The 22,651-nt window shown below is 43.7% G+C and overlaps 1 protein-coding gene across 1 annotated transcript in view; it reads left to right on the top strand.

Annotated features, from left to right (window-relative positions):
* Positions 1–22,353, top strand: part of LOC146856389 (retinol dehydrogenase 16-like) — a 104,624-nt gene extending 82,271 nt beyond the window's left edge. Inside the window, exons 5-7 of the mRNA XM_085654514.1 lie at positions 9,267–9,525; positions 11,485–11,648; positions 17,972–22,353. Coding sequence (XP_085510640.1) covers positions 9,267–9,525; positions 11,485–11,648; positions 17,972–18,240 — 692 coding nt within the window. The 3' untranslated portion in view covers positions 18,241–22,353. The remainder of the gene's footprint in view (positions 1–9,266; positions 9,526–11,484; positions 11,649–17,971) is intronic.
* The last annotated feature ends 298 nt before the right edge of the window (positions 22,354–22,651 follow it).

The raw sequence follows: 22,651 nt of genomic DNA, 5'->3' as shown, positions 1-22,651 counted from the left end.
ATCAGGGTGCCTGCTGCATCAACCCCAAATAACAAGGGGGTGCACCAACAGAAAAATACAGAGAACAATCTTTCCATCTTTTCAACTAGTGAAGAAGACCCTTTCACACCGTCATTTTTCGGTCTCGCCTGGGGTAGGCTGCGCACATGCGCAGTCTCGCTGGCGAGATTTAATGACTTTGATTATTTTCTGTAAGGGGCTTTAAGCCCCGCCCCTCTTTTCCATTGGCCGGCGTCACCGTTTATGCTAAACGGTGGCCAGCCATTGGAAAAGAGCTGATTGTGACGTTTTCGTTCGGCTTTTTCTGCCGCCCCACTTGGACGGCCTCGCCTGCTTTTCTTCTGAAGTAAAAGGTTTCTTATCTTTATGGGGTCAAACACATGGCCCCATAAAGATAAGAAACCTTTTAGCAGGCGAGGCCATCCAAGTGGGACGGCAGAAAAAGCAAAACGAAAACGTCATGACGAGCGTTTGTTAGGTTTTGAGTAGCGTTCTAGCGCATGGGCTGCTCGTTTGTCTCGCATGCGTGCGCAGGCACTAGCAGATGCTACTCGGTTGTCTGCCTCGCACGGCTTCATGTTTTAAAAAAAAAATCAGATGTGCACAGTTCACTGGGATGGAGAGGTTAGGGTGTGTGACTCGCAGAATTTAAAATGTTAGCTCTCTAGTAACCATTCTAATTACATACGCTACGGAATGCCCTAAGGAGAAATACAGTGACGCGTTTTCCACTGCAGGTTTCCGGTGTGAGAGCGGGCACTGGGACTGCGTAGGTACTTCTGAGCTGCGCTGTATATATCGCCTATCGGCACATTTAACGTTTTATATATAGCGCGCAGGCCACTTTTCCAGCAGCCTCATTGCGCTATATATATCGCCTATCGGCCTCATTGCGCTGTATATATCGCCAATGTGCTTCAAATGAGAACGATGAGAGAGACGCTTTTGGGAAATGTGTGATGAAAGTGGGATGTATGCGGTGCGTTTGTGTATGGTGTGCATGTATCCTCAGCTGTATGAAGGTTGTGGTGTATGTGCATGCAAACTGAAATATGTGTTAGTGGGGACTGTAAACTGCTGCGTTTGTATGTGCGCGATGTTATCCTGTACTCAATTGTGCATATGGAGTTTGTATGCTGTGATTGTAGCACGTGCTCGAGTGCAGTGAGGACTGTGTGTTTATCATTGTGTATGAAGCGACCGTAGTGCTTTCACTGGGAGGTGCTCTCATCTGTGTGTGCTATGTCTATAGTGCTGGTCTTGTGTGTGGCGCTGTTTGTCTATAGGTGAGAATAATGCTGTTTATGGGATGCGTGTGGTGGCTGAATAGTACTGTAATTGTGTGTGTGGGTTGTTTGTGTGTAGGAAGCACGTACGTGTGTGGCGACTGTACAGTGCTGTCATTTGTGTGGAGGTGCTGTCTCAACAGCATTTTGCGGATGTGGTAAATGTGTATGTAGGTGGTGCACGCTTACAATGTTGTGTTTTTGTGTGTGGGTACGTGAGCGACTAGATGACATTATCGTGTGTGGGGGAGTCTGTGTGTATGTGTGAAATCTTATGCGTCTCAATATGATGCTTGGATTGTATGTGGGTTTATGTGTGTGCCTTAACGCTCCTGCATGTGTGGCACACGTGTTGAGTACTGTAATTGTCTGTGTTGTGTGTGTGTTTCAGCAGTATGTGTTTGAGTGTTGACTGTGCAGAGGGGGCTTGGTTACCCCACTGGGGCCGTGTTTTCATTTCCAGACCATCCCTGCTCAGAGGGATATTTACCAGCTTGTAATAGTAAACCGCAGCCCCTACGAGGAAATACTCGATAATTGAAATATCTATATCACTATTGTATTGTAAGGTGTTCATGTAGCGCTTTCCTATCCCTTGTGAGAGTCAAAGCTCTTCAGGAGGGCAAAGCAAGAGGACGCTCCACTGTTGTGTAAAGTTGAGAACAAAGCGCTTTCCAATAACATATCAGGTGTATCTGTAGAGCGCTTGTTCACTCTTCAGGAGTCTCTAGGCACTTAACCGATAAGGTACATTATTGTTACTCAACACAATAGTACTCATTTTATCAAGCTGAGAAGGATGAAAGCAGGGCTTTAAGTGGGATGAAAAAACTGGGGGTTCTCTCAAAAGGGTATGGTCAATGTAATTAAGGGCGTAGCTTAAAAACACGCAAGCTAAAAATCTGTTTTAAGCACAGTGTGCCACACTACTTGTATTTTGCTGTTCCTGTCATTGCGTCCAGATATATGATACAACAAGTCACATCAAACCTACAAGTCAGGACTATTGCCTTTGTCAATGGTTATTAGATGCATAAGGTAAATAAGCACCAACTATGGCTTGTAAATAATAGTGAAAAAGCTTCCATTTAAAGCCCTGGTGACACCACAACAATGTTGCTGCTCATGAGTTTCAAAAAGAGAAGGGAGATACAGAGAGGAGATTACTCTCTTTAAAGGATTTCCCTTCCTCTACAACGCTCACCACACAGTGTGAGGAAGGCTTCTGCCGGCAGACTTTAGTTCTGTTTCAATCCATGCGTATTTTTTTTTAACACAACTTTAATCCTGTGGGACTCCGTTTAATGTTAAAATCTCACACGAATAAATGACTGCTTTTACATGGAAATATATTTTTTTAACCGTAATCCCGTCTTTATATCTTCAGCCTCGCGAACTTCGCAGCTCCACTCACGTCCATAGTTGTTTTTTTACTTGATTTACTTTTTGCACCCACCTGCTCCTTCCGCAGTTGTTTTCTATTTCAATTTTTTTCTCACCCGAATGACCCCTGCCCGCACAACTTCTATGTAGTTCGACAGAAGAAAGTCGATTTTGCAGATTTCCTAATAGTTTTGTTATTAAAAAAAAAATATATACAACACCCATATAACATTGGACTTAAATCGACATATGTTTTAGAAATCTCTTATTTCTTGCATTTTTGACTGAATGCCACCACCTCGTTATCCTTCAGAGATTTGATTAGTTGGGTCCCACTATTGTATTCTAAGGTGTTCATGTAGCGCTTTCCTATCCCTTGTGAGAGTCGAAGCTCTTCAGGAGGACAGAGCAAGAGGACGCTCCACTGTTGTGTAAAGTTGCTAACAGAGCGCTTTCCAATAACATATCAGGTGTATCTGTAGAGCGCTTGTTCACTCTTCAGGAGTCTCTAGGCACTTGGCTGATAAGGTACATTATTATTATTCAACCCAATAGTACTCATTTTTATCAAGCTAAGAAGGATAAAAGCAGGCCTTTAAGTGGGATGAAAAAAAAGGGAGTTCTTTCAAAGGGGTGTGGTCAATGTAATTAAGGGCCTGGCTTAAAAACACGTAAGCTAAAAATCTGTGGTTAGCACAGTGTGCCGCCCGACTTGTAGTTTGCTGTTCCTGTCATTGCGTTCAGATATATGATACAACAAGTCACATCAAACCTACAAGTCAGGACTATTGCCTTTGCCAATGGTTATTAGATGCATAAGGTAAATAAGCAGCAACTATGGATTGTAAATGATATTGAAAAAACTTTCACTTAAAGCCCTAGTGACACCATGACAATGTTGATGCTCTTGACTTTCAAAAAGAGAAGGGATATCCAGAGAGAAAATTACTCTCTTTAAAGGATTTCCCTTCCTCTACAACGCTCACCACGCGCACATCGATGTGCATGCTGTCACTGCAGTCCAGGGAAAAAAAAAACGGCCTGACTGTGCCAGGGCACAAAAAAAGACCGGTACAGACCCGTTTCGAGGCCCCTTTATAAACAAACTTTGCTTTACAATACCATTAGCTAGGCAAATGGCTTTAACTTAATCAAAGGCGAGACCTATTGCATTTTCGATGCTTGTTCTATATTAGGGAATGGCACTGGCTCATAAGGAATGAGCCACTAGGAATAACCTGGAATAGGCCAAACACAAGCTAACTCCACTACGGATAGATTGGATTCTCCTGCTGGCAATGTAGAAAACAACTGGTCATGACTTTCCTTCACCCTGGCAGGCAACAGGGACTTACGAATAGGGAACAAAAAAATATTTGCTCAAAGCACCGACTGGTTATTAGGAGCCACGACAACACCCAGCCCACAACAATCTATAGAATACATCTGCTCATATAATGTATCAGGCTTCACTAAAAAGGTCTCCAATCCAGAGGTTGTGCAGTATTTGAGAACATTTAAAATGATCCTCTTGTAGGAGACATGGGCAGAGCAGTCAATGCCATTGATGGGGTACCTGGAATATAACAAAAACGCACAAAGTTCTAGCCATAAGGGTCGTCCCAGAGGGGTTCTTGCGATATACATCTCAGTTTACCTTAATATTAAGGCAGAGCAAATCAACATCCCTGAGAACTGGCTTCAGGCTTTTAAAATACAGAACTGGAGGCAAGTGGCAAAACGATCTCTTTTGTTACTTCACGAATATATCAATCTGAACTCGATAACAAAGGTAATCGCAAAAAAGCTCCTGGAAAAAACAGTAACAAAACTAGTGACCGAGAATGATGAATATTACAGTAATAGCTGGAGATTTCAACTCAAATCATTTTCATCTGGAGACACGTGATGAGGATATATCAGCTCAAAACCAAATTTGAATATACCCGAATAGACAGAACCTGTTTTGAAACAAAACGAATACAGGGGCTCCCAGCTTGCATCTTTACTTGCAACCTCTGGCTTCTACATCTTGAATGGACGGTTTATAGAGGATAAGCCCCCGTCTTGGTCACACTTCTTGCAAAAGCTGACAACTATAATAGACTACTCAGCCACCCCCTTACCTCTCTTCAAATATATCGGCGACTTTCAGATAGAGGAATGTGAGGATAGCGATCATAATCCATAGATAATCACGCTAAAACTCTGCCCATGTGTACATCCACCCGCCATCTTTTTGATTGCTGATATCAATACAGACAACCTGAAGAGACTAAGGTGGCAAGAGAAGATCCAAGAACAGGATGGGCAAATTTACATAGATTTGCTAGATGTGCAGTAGCTTACAATGTACAAAGCGATCACCAAGTTGGAACAATACTGCCAAATGTTGTTAAGAAAGTTCTGCAAGAACAAGATCTCTAACCAAGATGCAGATAAAGATCCAGTCATTTCTTATAATGCCAACATTCCTGCGGAATCCTGGATACAGTATTGGAGGAAGCACTATTCCATTACACATACAACACAGGGCAACGAAAAAGTATATGGCAGTAAGCTGCTTAGCAGGCCAGGAAACCCATTACAACTCACAGTGTTGTGGCACAAAAATTGCAAACAGGAACTTCACAGCCTGACCAACAGACAGGATAAGCTTCCAGGTGATGTCAAATACGGGACTTTGTAAATATGCTTACCACAGAACCCACATCAAAATATAAGCACCTTAGAAAACATTACAAGAAAGAGCAACAAAGGCAATGCCCCTGGTACCACCCTCTTTAGGTCTAACATTGAGTATTAGACAAGAAAACCGACCATTCTATATAACATAGTACTTCAGACCCAAGTAGTCCCTGTCTCATGGCTTGGATCCATAATACATCCAATTTACAAAGGTGGAGACAGGAGTAATCCAGGCAATTACTGATTGATAGCATTATTAGACATAGACTCCAAATATTTTGCGACCCTTGTCTTGCAAGACCTTGCATCTGCATTCTGTAGTGTAGTTCCTATATCCTTGATAGGCTTTGCGCATTGGAAGAACATACACTATAGATTTGACATAGGACTGAGGTCAGTATGTCTCTATAGAGTATATTAAACTTAATTACTTGTGTGTGCCAGCTAACTCAGAGGTCACTAGAAAATTCTCGAATATACAAGAAGGGCTTAGTCTCTGACAACCGCATAAACATGACAACTTTGTTTCCCTTTAGAATCGGAACAGTCTCAGAATCATGGAAACAATAGATAACAGTTTCACTCAGTCAATCGTGCATTCTTCGTTTCTACGGAGTTGCACAGAAATAGAGAGACAGGCGTTTTCAATAAAAAGGGTTTATTGAACAGTCTTATTTCTCGTGCAAGAGATATGAATTGCTACAATCGTAAGACAGACTGCGATGTGCAATATGTACGAGGTTAGCAGTAAGATAAAATAATACTGCAATAGCATGGTTTGTAGCTATGACATATATTAATCAAAATAAATACATAAATAACATAATGCTAAAATGTGATACTCGTCTGATGCTTCTAAATTGTTCTACCCCAGTGTACCTAACCTAAGTTTGAAGTAGGTGCTATTTCTAAATTATAGCTAGCTATATTTTAGTTTAGCCAAGAGTTGTCAAAAGTTTCTCTAAGTTCTAGTCAGCTCCATACCTGAGAATGAGAGAGGTTGGAATCTCTTTTCTGGACGATAGTCTAACCCCCGCAAGGGAAGTCAGAGAGCACTGGAGCTGGATTCTCTGCGAGGAAGATGACAGCGTCAGGTCAGTGCATCATGCTGGAACTCGATCTCCTTCCGAACTTGCCGTGGCAAACCGCGTAGTCTAGGTTTGATCGAATCCTCCGGGAACCGCAATTTGCCAAGGGAAGTGCTGGTATATTTATACCTTGAAGGTGTCTAGGAATGCCAGTATTGACGTAAAAGTCGGGCAGAGGAACGTCATGAATGAACCCCTAAGGAATAGATGTTCATGCATACTTAATGAGTTCTTGGAGAAATCAATATTCAAGCTGGGGGAAATTCCTTAAGGCTTAAGGGTCTGGTTTTCCAAGAAATCATTGTGACGTGGATGGACGGATGTAGGTGGCCATGCCTGTATTTGGTTTGTACGGCCAGTGTCTAAATATGGGCCGGATTTTTATGTCCAAATAAGGGCAATGTGAATTGTACCTATATAAGGGCATAAATCGGGATACCTAAAAATGGAATCTAAATCTACACACAACAATTCCATGGAATCAATCAGGCTTTCGTTCAGGAAAGGGCACGTTATCAAATCTAGTAGCCGTAACCATCTCTATGAGAACTTCATTTGCTTCCAAATCCATGATGTAAACCTGCTTTGTTGACCTCAAACCAGCCTGTGATAGGGGCCCGTGTGAACTATTATTGCACAAATTAACACACATTGGTATTGCAAGTACCTCTTTGAGAAGAATTCAATTCCTGTATACTTAAACATGACTCAGTGTAAAATTGAGAGACTGATCATGATTCTCGCAGAAGATTCACACATCAACAGGACTGAAGCAGGAGTACATTCTCACTCCGTAGGTGCTTAATACTTACATCCCAGACCTTTCACATGATTTAAATTCTTCAAATACGCAGCCCCCAAAACTCAGTGGTCTTCCGATGATGCACACCTTATCTGCGGATGACCTGCTGCTATTGAGCTTGACACCTGTAGGACTGCAGCGTTTTTTAAATGGTCTCTTCAGCTAAGCACAGCGGAATAACCTTGAAGAAAACCTCATTAAAACAAAAGTGGTTACATTCACTGAGAGACTCCGAACACCTGACACTTGTAATATTGGTGGTCTCCAGATTGCATGCACCTCACAATGTGGCTATGCAAAGGAGTTCAGACAGTGAAAGATGCAACTTTGGTTCTATTCTCATGCACCATACCGACAGACTTGGCCAAATTTGGGAGATATATGGACGAGTTGCGCACCAGACTGAGTGAAGAAGAAGTCCTGACAACACTGGAGGAGTCTTGAATAGCAGCAAGCCATTAAATAGAAAACAGATCTGTTGTTAATTAGTTTAAAGCATAGTTTCAAACGATACATGGAACTCTGTTGCAACAATGTTTGTTTGACGGTTTTTAATACAAACAGTATTTTCCTCACAACTGCAACCAGTTAGAATTTTTGTGGACTTTTTTAGATGTAAGATATACTGTGAAGGATTTTAAAGAATCGTGTTTTTCATTCTTATTGATGTAAGATATATTGCAAATGGTTTTAAGTAATTGTGCAATAAAACTTTTCATTCATTTAATCTCGCATGCACCTCACAGTACAAGTATCTCGGAATGGTCTTCAATTTCAGAGGCTCCTTAATTCCACACATGAATACCATGAAGATGAAGGCTGCTCCCCTAACATCAGGATTCCGGCAGCTCTCACAAACTTTCCATGGTCCTATCCTAGGGCCCCTACAAAAAGTTGTGGCTGCAAAATTCCTACCCACAATAGCACATGGTAATGGATTATACCAGGCAAGATAGCAGGATTCTTGGATTTATTGACGGCTAAAACACACCGTCTAGTCTTCAAAATTCCAAATTATACCTCATAGGCCCAGCTGCGTCGAGAGTTTGGCGTAACAAAACACACTTGAAATAAAAACAATGCTTTTCTTAAAATGTACCGTGGTTTCCATTTAGTTGAAAACAACATTGTATCGCCTCGAGTTTGGCGTAAAATAAACAATCCGAACTCGAAGGCAAAGACGAAATTCAATCTTTTCATGCAGAAAGCCGATTGAACGTTCAAGCATCCCCTAAAGAATTTAAAACACATCTTATTGGACTTGGCCTGTTTTGCAGGGTCATCCCTGAACTCTTTGCCTTCCTCCTGTATTGTTTCTGACCTGTTTTTGTTGGTTTTAGGACTCTGGGCTCTTTACTACTGCTGATCAGTGCTAAAATGCATATTCTCTCTGTGTAAAGTGTTATGGTAATTGGTTGTCCATAATTGGTATGTTTGCCTTACTAGTAAAGTCCTTAGTAAAGTGTACTATGTGTGCCAGGGCCGGTAATGCAAATGCTACTAGTTGGCCTGCTGCACTAATTGTGCCACCCACACAAGTAGCCATAAGAGATCTCAGGCCTGCCACTGCAGTGCTTGCGCGCAGTTTGTTAACTGCCTTGTTGTCCTGACAAGTGCACCCACTTGCCAGGTCTTACCTTCTCTTTTTATGCACACCAGACACCCCAAAAGTAGGCCCAAGGTACCACCTGGGCAGGGTGCAGTGTATGTGAAAGGTAGGACATGTACTGAGGTGTGTACCATGTCTTGACAGTGAAAGGCTGCCAAATTCGTTTTTCACTGTTGTATGGTGAATGAAAACTCTGAAATGAACTAGTCTTACAATTGAAATTTGGCGAGTCTTTTAAAATATGCAATCTTGGAACCCTAGAACACCCCGTTGACCATATAATGTAAACATTCCTTTTAATTTTCTATATATTTATTGTTTTAATGCGTAACTTTTATGTGAAATGGTTTTAATTAACGAAGCACCTTACTAATAAGCTTAAACTTGAGCACTTAACTTCACTCTCCCAGGTCTCTGGGGACTGGTGAACAATGCCGGGGTTAGTTTCCCCATGGCTCCCAATGAGTGGCTGACCAAAGAGGACTACGTAAAGGTGATCGACGTGAACTTGCTGGGCATGATCGACGTGACCCTGAATCTGCTACCACTCGTGAGGCAGGCCAAGGGCAGGATCACCAATGTGAGCAGCAGTTTGGGGAGGATAGCAATCTTTGGTGGAGGGTACAGCATTTCCAAATATGGAGTGGAGGCCTTCTCAGACAGCCTCAGGTAAGAAATGAAAGTGCTGGCTCCCAGCCACCCCAAGTAATTGTTGACATTGGCTTCAGTCTCTAATCACTCACACAGGTGTAACAACGCATTTTTTGCATGTCAGACAATTGATTTCATAGATCGTTTTGCAATAGATAAATATTGTGGTATACTAAAACGGGATGTGTTTAGATACAGATGTAGTTCCATTGAGTGTGAAAAAAAGGTAGTATTGCTGTAGGTGAGTTGCAGGCCTCTTTCAAAGGACCCCATATAAATCCATAGAATCCCCATTGGCACCTTTTAAAGTCCTGCATACATCCCCTTCTAATTCTCTTTGAGGTCGTTCACAATGCAGCAGTGATATCCAAAGGTTTCTCAAATAAGAGCTACTTATGCTCAATGAAAATCATCTCGGGCATCTAATATTATTGGTGTTGAACGACAACATTGGACAAAATCACATTGGTACCCACCGGATGCAGTATTACCAGTAATGATCACCTCAGTGCATCAGGCACGGTTGCCAGCAGTAAAGTAATACCACCACATGGGAAATACATCACAGCCATAGTTTCAATTCCCTTGCCCCCAAGGTAATAATATGATCAGTAAGTCTCCTAATTCCACCATGATTCATCACTCAAATGTCATCTTTTAATATTAAAATTCAACAGTTTTTAACCAGCCATCAACAGCCTGAAAATATCTTTTCAAATGCACACTTTTCAGTACATGGTATACATATTTTATTTCAACCAAGTAAAAGTTTCTTTATATTTAGGCTGGGCTGTGCACAAGAGGGCTACTTACAGGGAGCAGGAGGGTTAACCGCAATGCACAAGTTGCTAGCTGGAGAAGCCTGCAATCCCGCATCTGTGTCACCTCATTAAAGTCTGCAGAGCTCCATGGCCGCCATCTTGAATTAAAACCGTGCAATGCATATGACTTCACAGCAGCCGTCTTGTATTTAAGCATAGGCTAGCTGGCGTCTGGTGTTTTATATCTGCCATCACTTTACATGTTTCTATGTAATTTAGAAAACAAAATGCATAGACGCTCTTCGGAGTTGGCTAATCCATCCGGAGAAGACTTTTAATTGAGGTGCAGGAGCTTGAGGAACCAACTACCTTTCATGACATAGAACTAGCTGCGTTTGAGACTGCAGACAGAGACGTTAATCCTTTGAAGTTTTGAAGTTAATCAGCATGGCGTGTTTGCATCCCTAAATACATGCACATGCTTTAACAAGTATTAGCAAAGCCAATAGGTCGTGCCTTTGGACCTATTGGCTTTAACAATGGTTGTTAGCAATGCTGTACATCATTCCGGACGCTGTGCAGCATGGCTAAAGGAGAGGGAATTTTTTTTTTATGATGGGTAGGGTGGTGGAAGAAACATGATATAGGGGAGAAGTACACAATACAGAGCGCGGCGGAGGGGGAAGCAAAGTACATAAGGGCGATAGCTTGAAAATAAATGCACTCTCATGGAGCGCTAAATCAAAAAGAAAAAAGTAGTGCTTGAAAAATATGAAGTGGAAGAACACAAGTAATGAGGTAATGCTCCAGGGAAGTGAGGACAAACGCAAGAAGAGGAAGAAAAGCTCACAAAGCTAATGAATAAAAGACAAGTAAAGGAGAAAGACAATAAAGCAAACTAATGGTAAGCATCTACGTGCACTGTAGGTGCACAGTAGGTCTTTTCTCAAACAGGCAGCTTGCACGATCTGGTGGGCTAGACTTAATAACCAACTTGTGACTTAAGTCTCCTACACACAACATTGCATTTAGAGTTCAGATCTTATTGAGATGTTAAAGTCCGAGTTCTGGCACCACATGTAGTCATGTGATGTTGCACCATGATATCAGATTGCTGTGGTGCAGTTTTATGCTAGGAGCTATTCAGGTTCTTGCGATGCCTTGCTTTTCACAAGCATTGATTAGCCATTTCTGTGCGCTCTCTATCTTGCCTTAGACGTGATCTTCGCGCTCATGGAGTCAAAGTCTCGATTGTGGAACCCGGCGCTTTCAAAACTGGTATTGTAACCAAGTCAATTGTAGAGAAAGGTTTACAGGACGCATGGGGCCGCATGCCAAAGGACGTCAAGGAGACCTACGGAGAGCAGTACTTCAACGCCTGTGAGTCCACTTCGTGTCTGCCTTGGACAGGGCTGTAGGATATCCAAAGAGGACTTTCTCATAAAAATATTAATATTAATGTATCCGTTTATCTAAAGTGTGTTAGATCTACCATTTAAAATCAATAATTACATTACAGTATCTTAACAAAACACTATTATTTTTGCTTTAGTTCAGAATACCAAGGTTACTGCGATGGGATAAAGTATCAGTGTTAGTACAAGAAGATTGGACAGTAGAGTTTGTGCTGTATGGTAGATTCCTGTATAAGTGCTGCAGATTACATTACAAAAGCTCGATGGATTTCAGAGTTTATGTAGTAACATAATTATATTTTATTTCTAAATTGCAGGTTTTTTGTGTAGAGCTAGCCATGTGAGTGAGCAAGCAAGTGCTTCAGATGAGAAGATACATAAAACAATCAGTGACATGAAGTGTAGTTATATGGATTGACCATTTTCCTAGCTTTCATAACGGAAAGTTTCAATTCTATAAAGGACACAGAGGTGGTAATTATGCTCTTTGTTCATTTTTTTTTTAACAGCAGCCATATCAACTATCAAACAACAAAAACGTAATTTCCCATAAACCAATCAAGAACCAGGACGTCTATTCATATGCTTCTGTCAGCTCTCTTTCCCCCTCTGTTCTCCTGCGACCAAAGCCGGCAGTTGAAAACATCAGTCCTGTTTGGAAGACTCCAATCCAGTAAAAAAAACAGCAGATCAGCTTTTAGTCATCATGGTAACTCATAGGCGAACAAAACGGTTTGACTAGTATTAATATAGTGCATTAGAAATTACAGACCATCCCCCCCCCAATTAGGACTTGTTCTCATGAGCAATTTCAAACATAACGTAAGGTTGAGTCCTTACTCCAAAATAAACCTATCCTTTGTCTCAGGGTGGGCGACGATCAGACAGCAATGAGTAGGCTAATCCCCGCCTAATTATGAAAATGGTCCTTCTATGTTGGGACCGGAGACAGGGATTATGCTAAGTTAAAGCTTGCCTACCACAGGAGCCGCAAAAGAGGGAACTTGGCTTGAAGTAGAACCTTTTGAAGGTCGAGTCTGAGGATCAGTACGTTGCATTCAGAATATATTAAGCGAGCTCCAAGAGTGAAAGCTTTTGATGCCTTAACCCTTCTGGTAGAATGCGCTCTGAACATTTTAGTTTCGATGCCAACCTCTTGCATGGTCCATCGAACTCACCGTGCAATGGTCGGGAAGAGACTGCTTTGTACTGTTTCTGAAGTGCAATGAGCAACCGCTGCTCCCAGTGGGGGATGAGCTCCTCAGTCAAGGCCTCGTATGCCTTGATACCACAAACCACACATGGTTTTAAAGAGCCTGCGAAGGACAAGTATGAGATCAGTCATGAGTTACACTTTGTAGGTCCCGAAACATGGAAGGTGACCCCATAAACATAACGTAAACGTCCTCCCCATAATGTCCAGGGCCCCAACATCAGAGACTCGTCTGCAGGACATTAGGTACAGCAAGGTGCCCAGTTTCACCAACAACTGCTATCGAGAAAAGTATTTATTGACAGGTAAGGGACAAGTTTAGGACATAATTGACATCCCATAGGACAGAATATCTTGGCTCCGGAGGAAGGGACAATCAGATGCCTCTGAGAAGTTTCCTGATGAGGAGATGTTACCCCACAGGATGGCCTCCCACATGGGCATGACCCGAGGGCATCCCTGACCGAAAGGTGTTGACCGATCTATAGGCCTTCCCATTTGCCGCCAGTAAGGCTAGGAAGTTCAAGATATTGACAACATCGGTCCCCACAGGATCCAGGTCCCACTGCTGACACCAACCCAACCATGAAGACCAAATTAATTGGTAAAGTTTGATCATAAACTCTGAGGAGATCTGCAGCACTTTTAGAAAGTCCCAGGACTTGCCCTTGAGACCTGTAATCTTTCACGACATAAGCTGGAGGGTTCCGTTTATTCAGTCAAATGGTAGGGTTCACAGAGGGATCCCTGAGGAGATACTGAAATCGGGGTAAATGGATTGGAAAATCCCAAGAAAATTCCATCAGAACTGGAAAGTAAACTTGCACATCGGGATCCCCACCACCAGCTATACCCGCTGTCTGCGAGTCTGCGCAGTGAGTCTCTTTATCATGGTGAAGGGAAGAAAGTGACAGTCTTTCTCTACCGACCAATCCTGAAGAAAGGCATCGGTCAATACCACGTTGGGATTCGGTTTCCCACTGACGTACCAGGAAAGTTGATGGTCCAGACCAGACGCAAAGAGGTCTATCGTGAATGGGCCCTAGTGGTCTGAGAGGGCTTGAAACAGCAGCCAAAGGCTTGTGTCCCTGAGGTGTCTTGATTGCCAATCTGTGACCTAGCTGGCTGTGCCCAGGAAGTGCTCCGCTATCACCAAAATATGGAGGTTGAGCCAATATTCCCAGAAAACTCTTGGCCAGATCCGAGAGGGCTCTGAACCTTATGCCCCCAGATTGTTGATGCAACAGACTGCCACTATATTGTCCCTTTGTAGGAGAACACACCACTGTGCGTGTTCCCTGGTCCAGCCCTACACATGAAGGAAGCCACAATCAGTTTGAGACAATTGATGTGCAGGGATTGCTCTACGGTGGACCATCCACCTCTGATAGTGAACTCCCCACATTGCGTGCCCCAGCCAGTGCCACTGGCGCCGGAATCTATCACCAGATCCAGCTGGGATCCAAAGGTTTCACATCAATTCCAGGTTTCCATATGTGTGAGCTTCCATTTTTGTTCCTCCTGGGCCTCGTCCGAGAGGGGAATGTGCTGGTAGTACGCGAGGCCATGGGCAGTTGAGATGCCTTCAAGCGTTGCAGGGCCAGGAAGTGAAGGGGCTTTGGAAAATGACCTGAATGGAGGATGACAGGAGGCGGACTACACTTGCTATATGCTGGAAGGTGGTGGATGGTTTGGACAGGGTTCTGCGTACCTCGTGTCATATCTTGCCCATCTTCCTGCATGGAAGACTAAGGGTTGTTTCCAAGAGTTGATCACGAAACCCAGGAAGGCAAGGGTCTAGGAAGGTCTCAGGGCAGACTGCTCATGATTGATAATGAATCCCAGGGACTGGAGGAGAGCTACATTGTTTTTCAGATACAGAGATAACATGTGTGGGCATTGATCCATGAGAAGCATGTTGTCCAGGCACACAATCATGCCTATCCCATAGGTCCTTAGATGTTCGACCACAGGTTTTAGGACCTTGGTGAAACATCAAGGAGCGGAGGATAGGCCAAACTTGAGAAGTTAAATTCAAAGACCTGACCCTGCCATTCGAACTGTAGGAACCAACAATGTGGCAGGAATATTGGGATCGTCAGATAAGCATCCTTGAGATCCAAACACACCAGCCAATCATTGGGTCTTAGGAGGTCCCAGAGGCGATGAATGCCCTCCATCTTGAAATGGCAAAAGACCAGCCATTCGTTGAGTTGCCGGAGGTTGATCACCGGGTGCTGACCCCATTCCGCTTTTCCACTAGGAATAAATTGCTGAGGAAGCCTGAGGGGTGAGGCGTGGACAGCAAGATGGCTCTCTTGGGAAGGAGTTTCTAGATCTCCAACTGGATAAGGGTGAATTAAGTCTCTGAGAAGCAGAGGGGTCAAGGCGGGAAATGTTGAAAGGGGGACCCATAGAATTCTATATGGAAACCCTGAATGGTCTGTAGAACCCAGACATTGGACGTTAGAGTTTTCCAGGTATGGATGAAATCTGCCAGACGGACCCCCAAAAGCCTGTGAAAAATGAGTTATACTCACTGTGTGTGTTGGCGGAAGAACCTAATCCTCATGTACCACCTCGAGATCCTCTGTGGCAAATGTACCCCCTGGTCGGATAGAAACCCCTGAAGCGGGAGGCGTCTTGCTAGTTACTCCACCTGGAGGTCTGACCTGCATTTGAGGCTTGAGACTGGGAGTGCACAGTGGAGCACCCCCTGCCACATACAGCCACAGTTAAAATCCAAGGGGTGAAGATGCGCTTTATTGAGGACTGGGCTTTGTCTAGAGAATTGAATGTTGAGACAAACTTGCTGAGCTCCTTGATGAAAGGTTCACCAAAGAGCCCGCCCTGCACAACCTGCACTGCTTTTGAGGTTGCCAGATCCCCTAGCTTCGGGTCTATTTTAATCAGGAGCGATCTGTGCCTCTCGGGAGAAATGGCGCAGTTGGCGTTGGCCAGGAAAATAATGGCACGCTGGGCCCCTCCAGAAAGTAACTTCGGGTAAATGAGTGCACCGGAGGCATCCTCCGCCAAGTCGAGTATTTTTATCAATGCCACCGTCAGGTCCAGGAGCTTATCGTGGCATGACTGCCAGGAGTGGTCAATGCCCTTCTTTGGGTCCCCAATGTACTTGGCCCAAAATGTGGTCATTCTGGGGTCAATTTCTGGTGTTACGGCCACCGTGCCATCCAGTGAGGGGCAGGGCACTCTGCCCTAAGTTGGTTGCATATCTCTTTGTCAAGGGGCGTGCCCAGCCTTCCCACCACATACATGGCTACTTTATCAATGGGGGTCCATTCGGAGGAACGAGGGTGCATCAGTTCCTCAGGGTCAAGCATGTCAGACTCTGCGCCATGGGCTCCCTCCGTGGCGGGGTCCGTCCACGATGCGGGGGGGCATTAACTGCTATGACCTGTCCTGGTCCGACTCCCTATCGGACCCCGTGGTGGATCTGTCCAAGGCAGGGAGAGGGGAGGGGGGCTGATCCACCCCTGGTGCCTGCAGGCCCTCTAGATCATCTGGTATGGAGGAGAGTGGCCCAGAAATGCCTTTTTAGGTCTGGAGAAAGCATCCAGGTCAACCCCAGGGGTCTGCAGGCATTTGCACAGGTTCTCGGGTTGTTTGGCATCAGGCAGACCTGGAGGTAGGGGGCCCGAATGCCCACTAGGTCTTCCCTCCAGCTGAAGGGTTGTTGTCACTTTTGCCCCACTGCTAGAAGCTTCTCCTCCAAGCGCACCTCAGAGACCGCCTTGTGAATGGAGGTGCCGACTGCTTCACAGAACGTATCTGTGACTGGAAAGTAGGAGTTCTCCTCCTCAGTGTAGGAGTCCTCATATTCCTCCATTAGATAAATGTGAGTGCACACGTGTAGACACATACAGAGGGCAATTAATAACTGGGGGGACCCAGAGAGAGAGAGTTAGGGTAGCGAAGCACTGCAGTCACTTGCACAGTATTGGAGGCTATGAGCCTCTCAGGACATCACACACCCTTTAATATTCAAGGGGCTGTTCAAATACCGCCTAGGTCAGTGTTTGAGTGAGTGGAAGGTAGGCACCGGTATTACATACAAGTACAGACCCCGTGGGGCATATGGACTCCAGGTGGGTCTGGGCTTAATTTCTGCATATACAATGCAGTCGGAGGTTCTCAGCTGTCAGGCACAGGAAGTGCCAATGCGCGCTCCGATCTGCAGAAGCAGGGATCGGTGTCTGCATAAGGAGACGCGAGGCGCAAGGGGTGTGCTCCCTCTGGGGGCTGGAGGACTGCTGTGTGCCCACCGCGCAGCATGTAGAAGGTCGAGGAATGCACTTAAGTGGCTGTGATGGAGCGTTTAGGCATCTTCGCAGCCGCTGAAAATTAGCAATGTACAGTGTGCAGCAAATGTTAGTAACACCACCAACAAAAATTTATACTGAGTAAAAAACAAAGGCAAGTGGTCCCAATACTTATCTCCAATGGCTGCTGGAGCAGTGAAGAAAGAGGGGGAAGAGAACTGACAGGAGCATTTGAAAAGATATCCTGGTTCCCGATTGGTTAATGGACTTCTTCCACTCCCTATGGCATATCGAAAATGAAATGTTTGTTGTTTGATTGTTGATATGGCTGCTGTTAAATAAAATGAAGAAAGAAGAGCATAATCCCTGCCTCTGGTCCTGACATAGAATTGCAGATGGTGAGACTTACGAAAAGGGCTAGCATAGATGCGTTTTCAAGCTATTATAGAGGCAGGTAGATTTGGATGGATAGAGCCTTGGGTAGATGGCTCCAAAGTCTTGGTCCAGCCTTTTTTTCTCTGTTAGTTTTTGGCATTGCTAGAAGCAAACAAGATTAGTTTTTAGTTTTTTCCCCCCTCCAGTGATGTGGACCTTGTCTTGAATGTTAAGTCTTTATTGAGAACAAAAACCATTTCGAAGTGGATTCTGTCTTCGAGAGGAAGCCAGTTGAGTTCTCTCATAAAAGGGGCTGCCTGATAATGTACAACAGAATAGCGGGGCATGTACAGAGCTGTATTGAATAAGTGCCATGTGTGAGTGTGTACTGTAGGCTCATCTTTACTCTTCTTTTTGCAGACTGCAAAAACTTTATTAACCTGGTGGCCGCAGGCAGCTCCAACTTGCACCTTGTGGTGGACTCCTTACAGCACTCTGTCTTAGCCGTCTACCCATGGACACGCTACTCCCCTGGATGGGACTGCAAGTTTGTCTGTCTCCCTCTTTCATACTTTCCAACCATCATCATGGATTACTTGCTGAGCTGGTCATCCCCTGTTCCTGGCCAGAGAGCCATCACATCTATTTGCTCGCCTTTAAAACATGGCAGCTACCAAGAACGCTTGTAAAATCAGCATTCTAGATTGGATAACTGATGGATTATTTCCTCAATAATAACACCTGCCTGCCACTCAATCAGCAGAGCAGGAACAAGCGTGGTTTATATTTCTAAAGTAGACAACAGAAGACCAAAGGTAAATGCAGGTTTTTGTTGGTCTCTTTCGGCCATACAGGACCAAGACACTTCTTCTTGAAAACACTAACTGTGAAATGCCAAAAAGCTACAACCAGTCCTTTTCTTCCAGCGGTTCCAGTCCATTGAACAGCCTTCTAGCGACTTGCAGGATGTACCTGAAATCTTTTCATTTTACAAGGTCTCTTAAACCTGTGCTGTTCCTTATTTCTATTTTCATTCTAAAGAATTTGGGAGGTGTTTCATGATGGGATGTAGAGCTGCCTGATGATGGAGATTGTGGACTAGCAGAGATGTTTGCATCCTTACGCTTTGCATTACATCAACAGGTTTTCTCTTTATGCTTTTATACCACTTCCACCGTAAAGCATCCTGGATGCTATATGGTGAGGTGGGGAATATCATAGCAACAATAGCAATCTTTGAAACAAACAGTCCTTAAACATTAGCTAATTTTGTAAACTAACATACTAAGATGTGCCTTCTGTGATATGTAGTGCCTCTCTAATAATACATTCTGGGTAATACTTGAAGCTTCTGTTCTCTTATAGAATGAGGTCTGAAGACTTACTTAAAAATCCTCAGTCTACAGCAAATTATTTACCTTGATAAAATGAAGGCCCTCGCATCTTTGTACATTTGAAGTTTGGTGTTGTTCTGTTAAAACACTTTTGAGATAGTTTCAAGGGACATTTGTGGTCTCCCGGGAGACCACATGACTTAACTAGGGAAGCAGAACTATGGATCCGGGGCAATCAGGTCTGCGAGAAAGGAAATTCCTAGTTTCTTATTCCTAGTTTTTTTTGTCTTGAGCATTGTCTTCCGGGCAGCACTTTACATAATGAAAATTACAAGTTTTCACCCTTTGGCAACATACTTAGTGAATTACAACATAGGCTTGTGGGAAGGTCATGTAATAAAAAATGATGTAGGACTGAAAAGTGCCAAATCGCTGAATGCAATGAACCGTGATGAAATCTACATTGTTGAAAATATAGAGACGGTTTGAATCTTTGTCTGAAACAGGAGAAGACAGTCAGGTCCACTGAGGCCTGTTTCATTGCTCTTGGGTTTAGGACTAAGGGAGGCCCTGAACACCCACACTCCCCTGTGGCCTCCAGTCCCACCCGCACACCAGCACTGCTACAAGAACGATCTTCAGATCCCGCTGCGTGGGACGCTTTGATTCTGATTGGGTGACGCTTAGTCTGGACCAGGAGGAGGGGCTGAGGTCTATTCCGGGCTTGCTTATTTGTCACTCGAGGGTGGAGGGCGGAAGGAGGCCCACAATGCCCATTGGCCCATGCACCCTTCAACCCTGCCCACGTGCCAGCACGGATACAAGAGCGATCTTCTGATTCCACGCGGGACGCACCCAGGCACAGTCCAGGCCAAGGATGGGACCATCTGCAGCCGCTCCAGTGCTGGAAGAGACTCGACTAAGCACTCTCTCTTTAATTTATGTCCATTTACTCTCTTTTTTCTTTATTACAAGTAATTACTTTGCTATAGTAAGATTGGTTAATGGAAAACCACAGCTTCTCCAGCCTCCAAGACAGCAGGTAGGAAATGCCTCCCCTCCCCTCTTCCTGCATTTCTGTTTTCTTAGAGCGGGCTGTGGTGGTCTTGGAGAACAAAATGACTCTCACCACCTCTAGTATTCAGGACACAATCCTGAGAGTTTGGCTGGGGGAGGGCAACTTATAATAATTTTAACTGGCGTGAGTTTAAAGTCAGCATTGATGGGCACAAGAGGCAGCAGCTCTGCTTTTACAGCTCCCACAAAGACCAGTATTATTAACTATGAAGAAAGTTCATCAACCAGCAGCCGGAAGTATTATATCAGGGAACAAAGTCACAAATGCCTCACCACTGGCTACGAAAAATCGCTTAACTATAAAAGGGAAACTTTATATTCTGCTACCCTTTGACACTGCTAATCACAAGAGATCTGCTGCTGAAAATGAATAAAATTACTTCAGTCCATGCTACATAAGATCTGGGAACGGGTAGCCGGCATAGAAATAATGGTGCTCGTGCCCACTGGCTTGCCACATGCAAAGAGCTCATCATTCAGTAGATAACCCCACTATATTACAGTAACCTCTGCAGGCCACTACATTGGACTCACTTGGTGCTAACAAATTTCCCCTTTTTACCCCAGTCAGAAAAGGAAAGTTTCACACAATTAACTATCAAAGGGATTCACTGGTTTGACTCGCAGCAGGACAATTCTGATGGCAAATGGATTGTGCGTTGGGATGTAAGGATGGAGGGAAAGTCGGACTGAGCAGGGGAATTCAGAGAAGCATGAAAGAGGTGACTGTGTGGTCATCACTTTCAGATGTGTTAAATTAACCGCCTGGCTGTTAAACTGTTGCGCTAACAGGACAGATAACTGCAAAGTTTTCAGACTTAGTTAAAATAGGTTTATTTTTTAAGCCTGGATAAATATATGACTAGCTTCTCACAGAGGGCACAAGTTAGAATGTTAACCTGAAGCAAAACTTCTGTAATGCCAGCTAGTTTGTACGGGCTTCCACCAATGAGTATCTCTCCCTATCAGGACTTGAGAATAATGATTGACAGACCAGCATCACAGACACCAATATTTGCAATTCATCAAAGAAGCTCAAACCTTCTAATCAACTGGCCAGGGTACTAGTGCCTTCGGGGAGCTTCACTAAATGAAACTATTATCCTGGAATGTAGCAGGTCTGCGTTCCAAACTTACCCATAGTGGTTGGATTCATTTTTTTAAACAACCCCAAGTAATTACTCTACAAGAAACATGGGCGATGGAGCCATCGCAGTTAGATGGCTATGTAACTTTAATTTCCTGCCAAGCCTGCTCACCCGAGGAACAATGTCGGAAAATGTATATTACAAGAATTTGAGTGAAAAAAATATATCTATTGTCCTGGTTGGGGACTTTAATACTAAAACTAGCAACTTCCATAGACTGTGCAATTGAAACAGATAAACGCTCAATTTAAATACGGTATGAGGAAACAACTAACATTGACTGCATTGCTGTCCTCCTGGAGTTTTTTTTAAAGTTGATAACGTATTTCATGTTGAATAAGCCCACCAACATTCTCTGCAAAAGGACTATGGGCAATAGTTGTGAAACTGAGAGCCTGCTGAAGAGGATGATGGACTTCAAAGTTCAACCAAGTTGGTTTAGTGATCATAACCGTTAATAATTAGCCTAAGGAAGACCTGTTTGAGATAACGCCGCAAGAAGACATTTTGGTTAATAATGGAGTTACTTTATATTGGAGACCTTTACCCTGAAATTGTATCAAAAACTTTGTCACTTTGGCCTGTAATGAAATCTTGGTAAGCTTAGAGAAGTCTTCTACTCTCTCAATGATAACTGTTGCTTATGAAGCAGTTGTTTGCACTATTTGTAGCATCCTGAGCACCCCTGCAAATACAAACTCATATAACACCCAGCTGGGCTTCACATGACAATGTCTAGAACTATAAGGGCATTTGATATACACATCTTGTCCCCATCTGACACTGACGAGGGCTCAACGGGAGCTTATCTTCCAATTGGCTGGCAAGGATCTGTTGGAGTCTTATGAGGGTAATGGTGTTTTTCTGAGAGCACTCTGAGTGAAACTGTAACTCATGGGTACTGATTGCCTTGGGTGGGGAGCTCGGGCCATGCTTTGCTTTTTATTTAATTCTCACTGCATCATTTTGAAATGGACTGTGTGTAATGTTCTTTTTTGAAAATGCAAAATAAAACAGGAAAAAAAGAATAGGAAGTCAAAGCCTGTCGTACCACAGGGTGTTTCTATGTGTAGCCACAGTGTGTAGTCTCAAATTTCACACCTGGGGCTGAACGACATCAATCTGTAGGCATATTAACTATGATTTATTAAACCCAGTTTGATTTTTTAAAACCCATTTGGAAGTGAGGAACAGTGTTTATCTCGCCCAAATAAAGCTGGAATTTGGTGTGCTTTGTTTTAAAGCTTCTACATAGTTTACATTGCTGTAACTGTAAGCTACAAAGAAGAGGTAAACTAAAAGAAAAGCAGAAATCAAACAAGCATTGGCAAAGACAACATAACTTTTCTTTGTGAAATATTGGTTTTCCAAGAGCTTTTATCGATGGCTAAGGAAGAATGAAAAAGTCTATAATGTGGTTGCTGCATCATTTTGGAGGCGTGCACATCATGCATGTGTGTGCAAACAATTAATTTGTTTATTACTAATCTGAGTTGGAATGGTAAATAAAAAGAAAAAACAGCAAAAGCATGTTTTGAGCA

This window comes from Triturus cristatus, chromosome 4_1, assembly GCF_964204655.1.
Source record: "Triturus cristatus chromosome 4_1, aTriCri1.1, whole genome shotgun sequence".
Classification (NCBI taxonomy): Eukaryota; Metazoa; Chordata; class Amphibia; order Caudata; family Salamandridae; genus Triturus; species Triturus cristatus.
The sequence above is the reverse complement of the archived record's forward strand: the minus strand, read 5'-3'. Positions and strand labels throughout refer to the sequence as shown.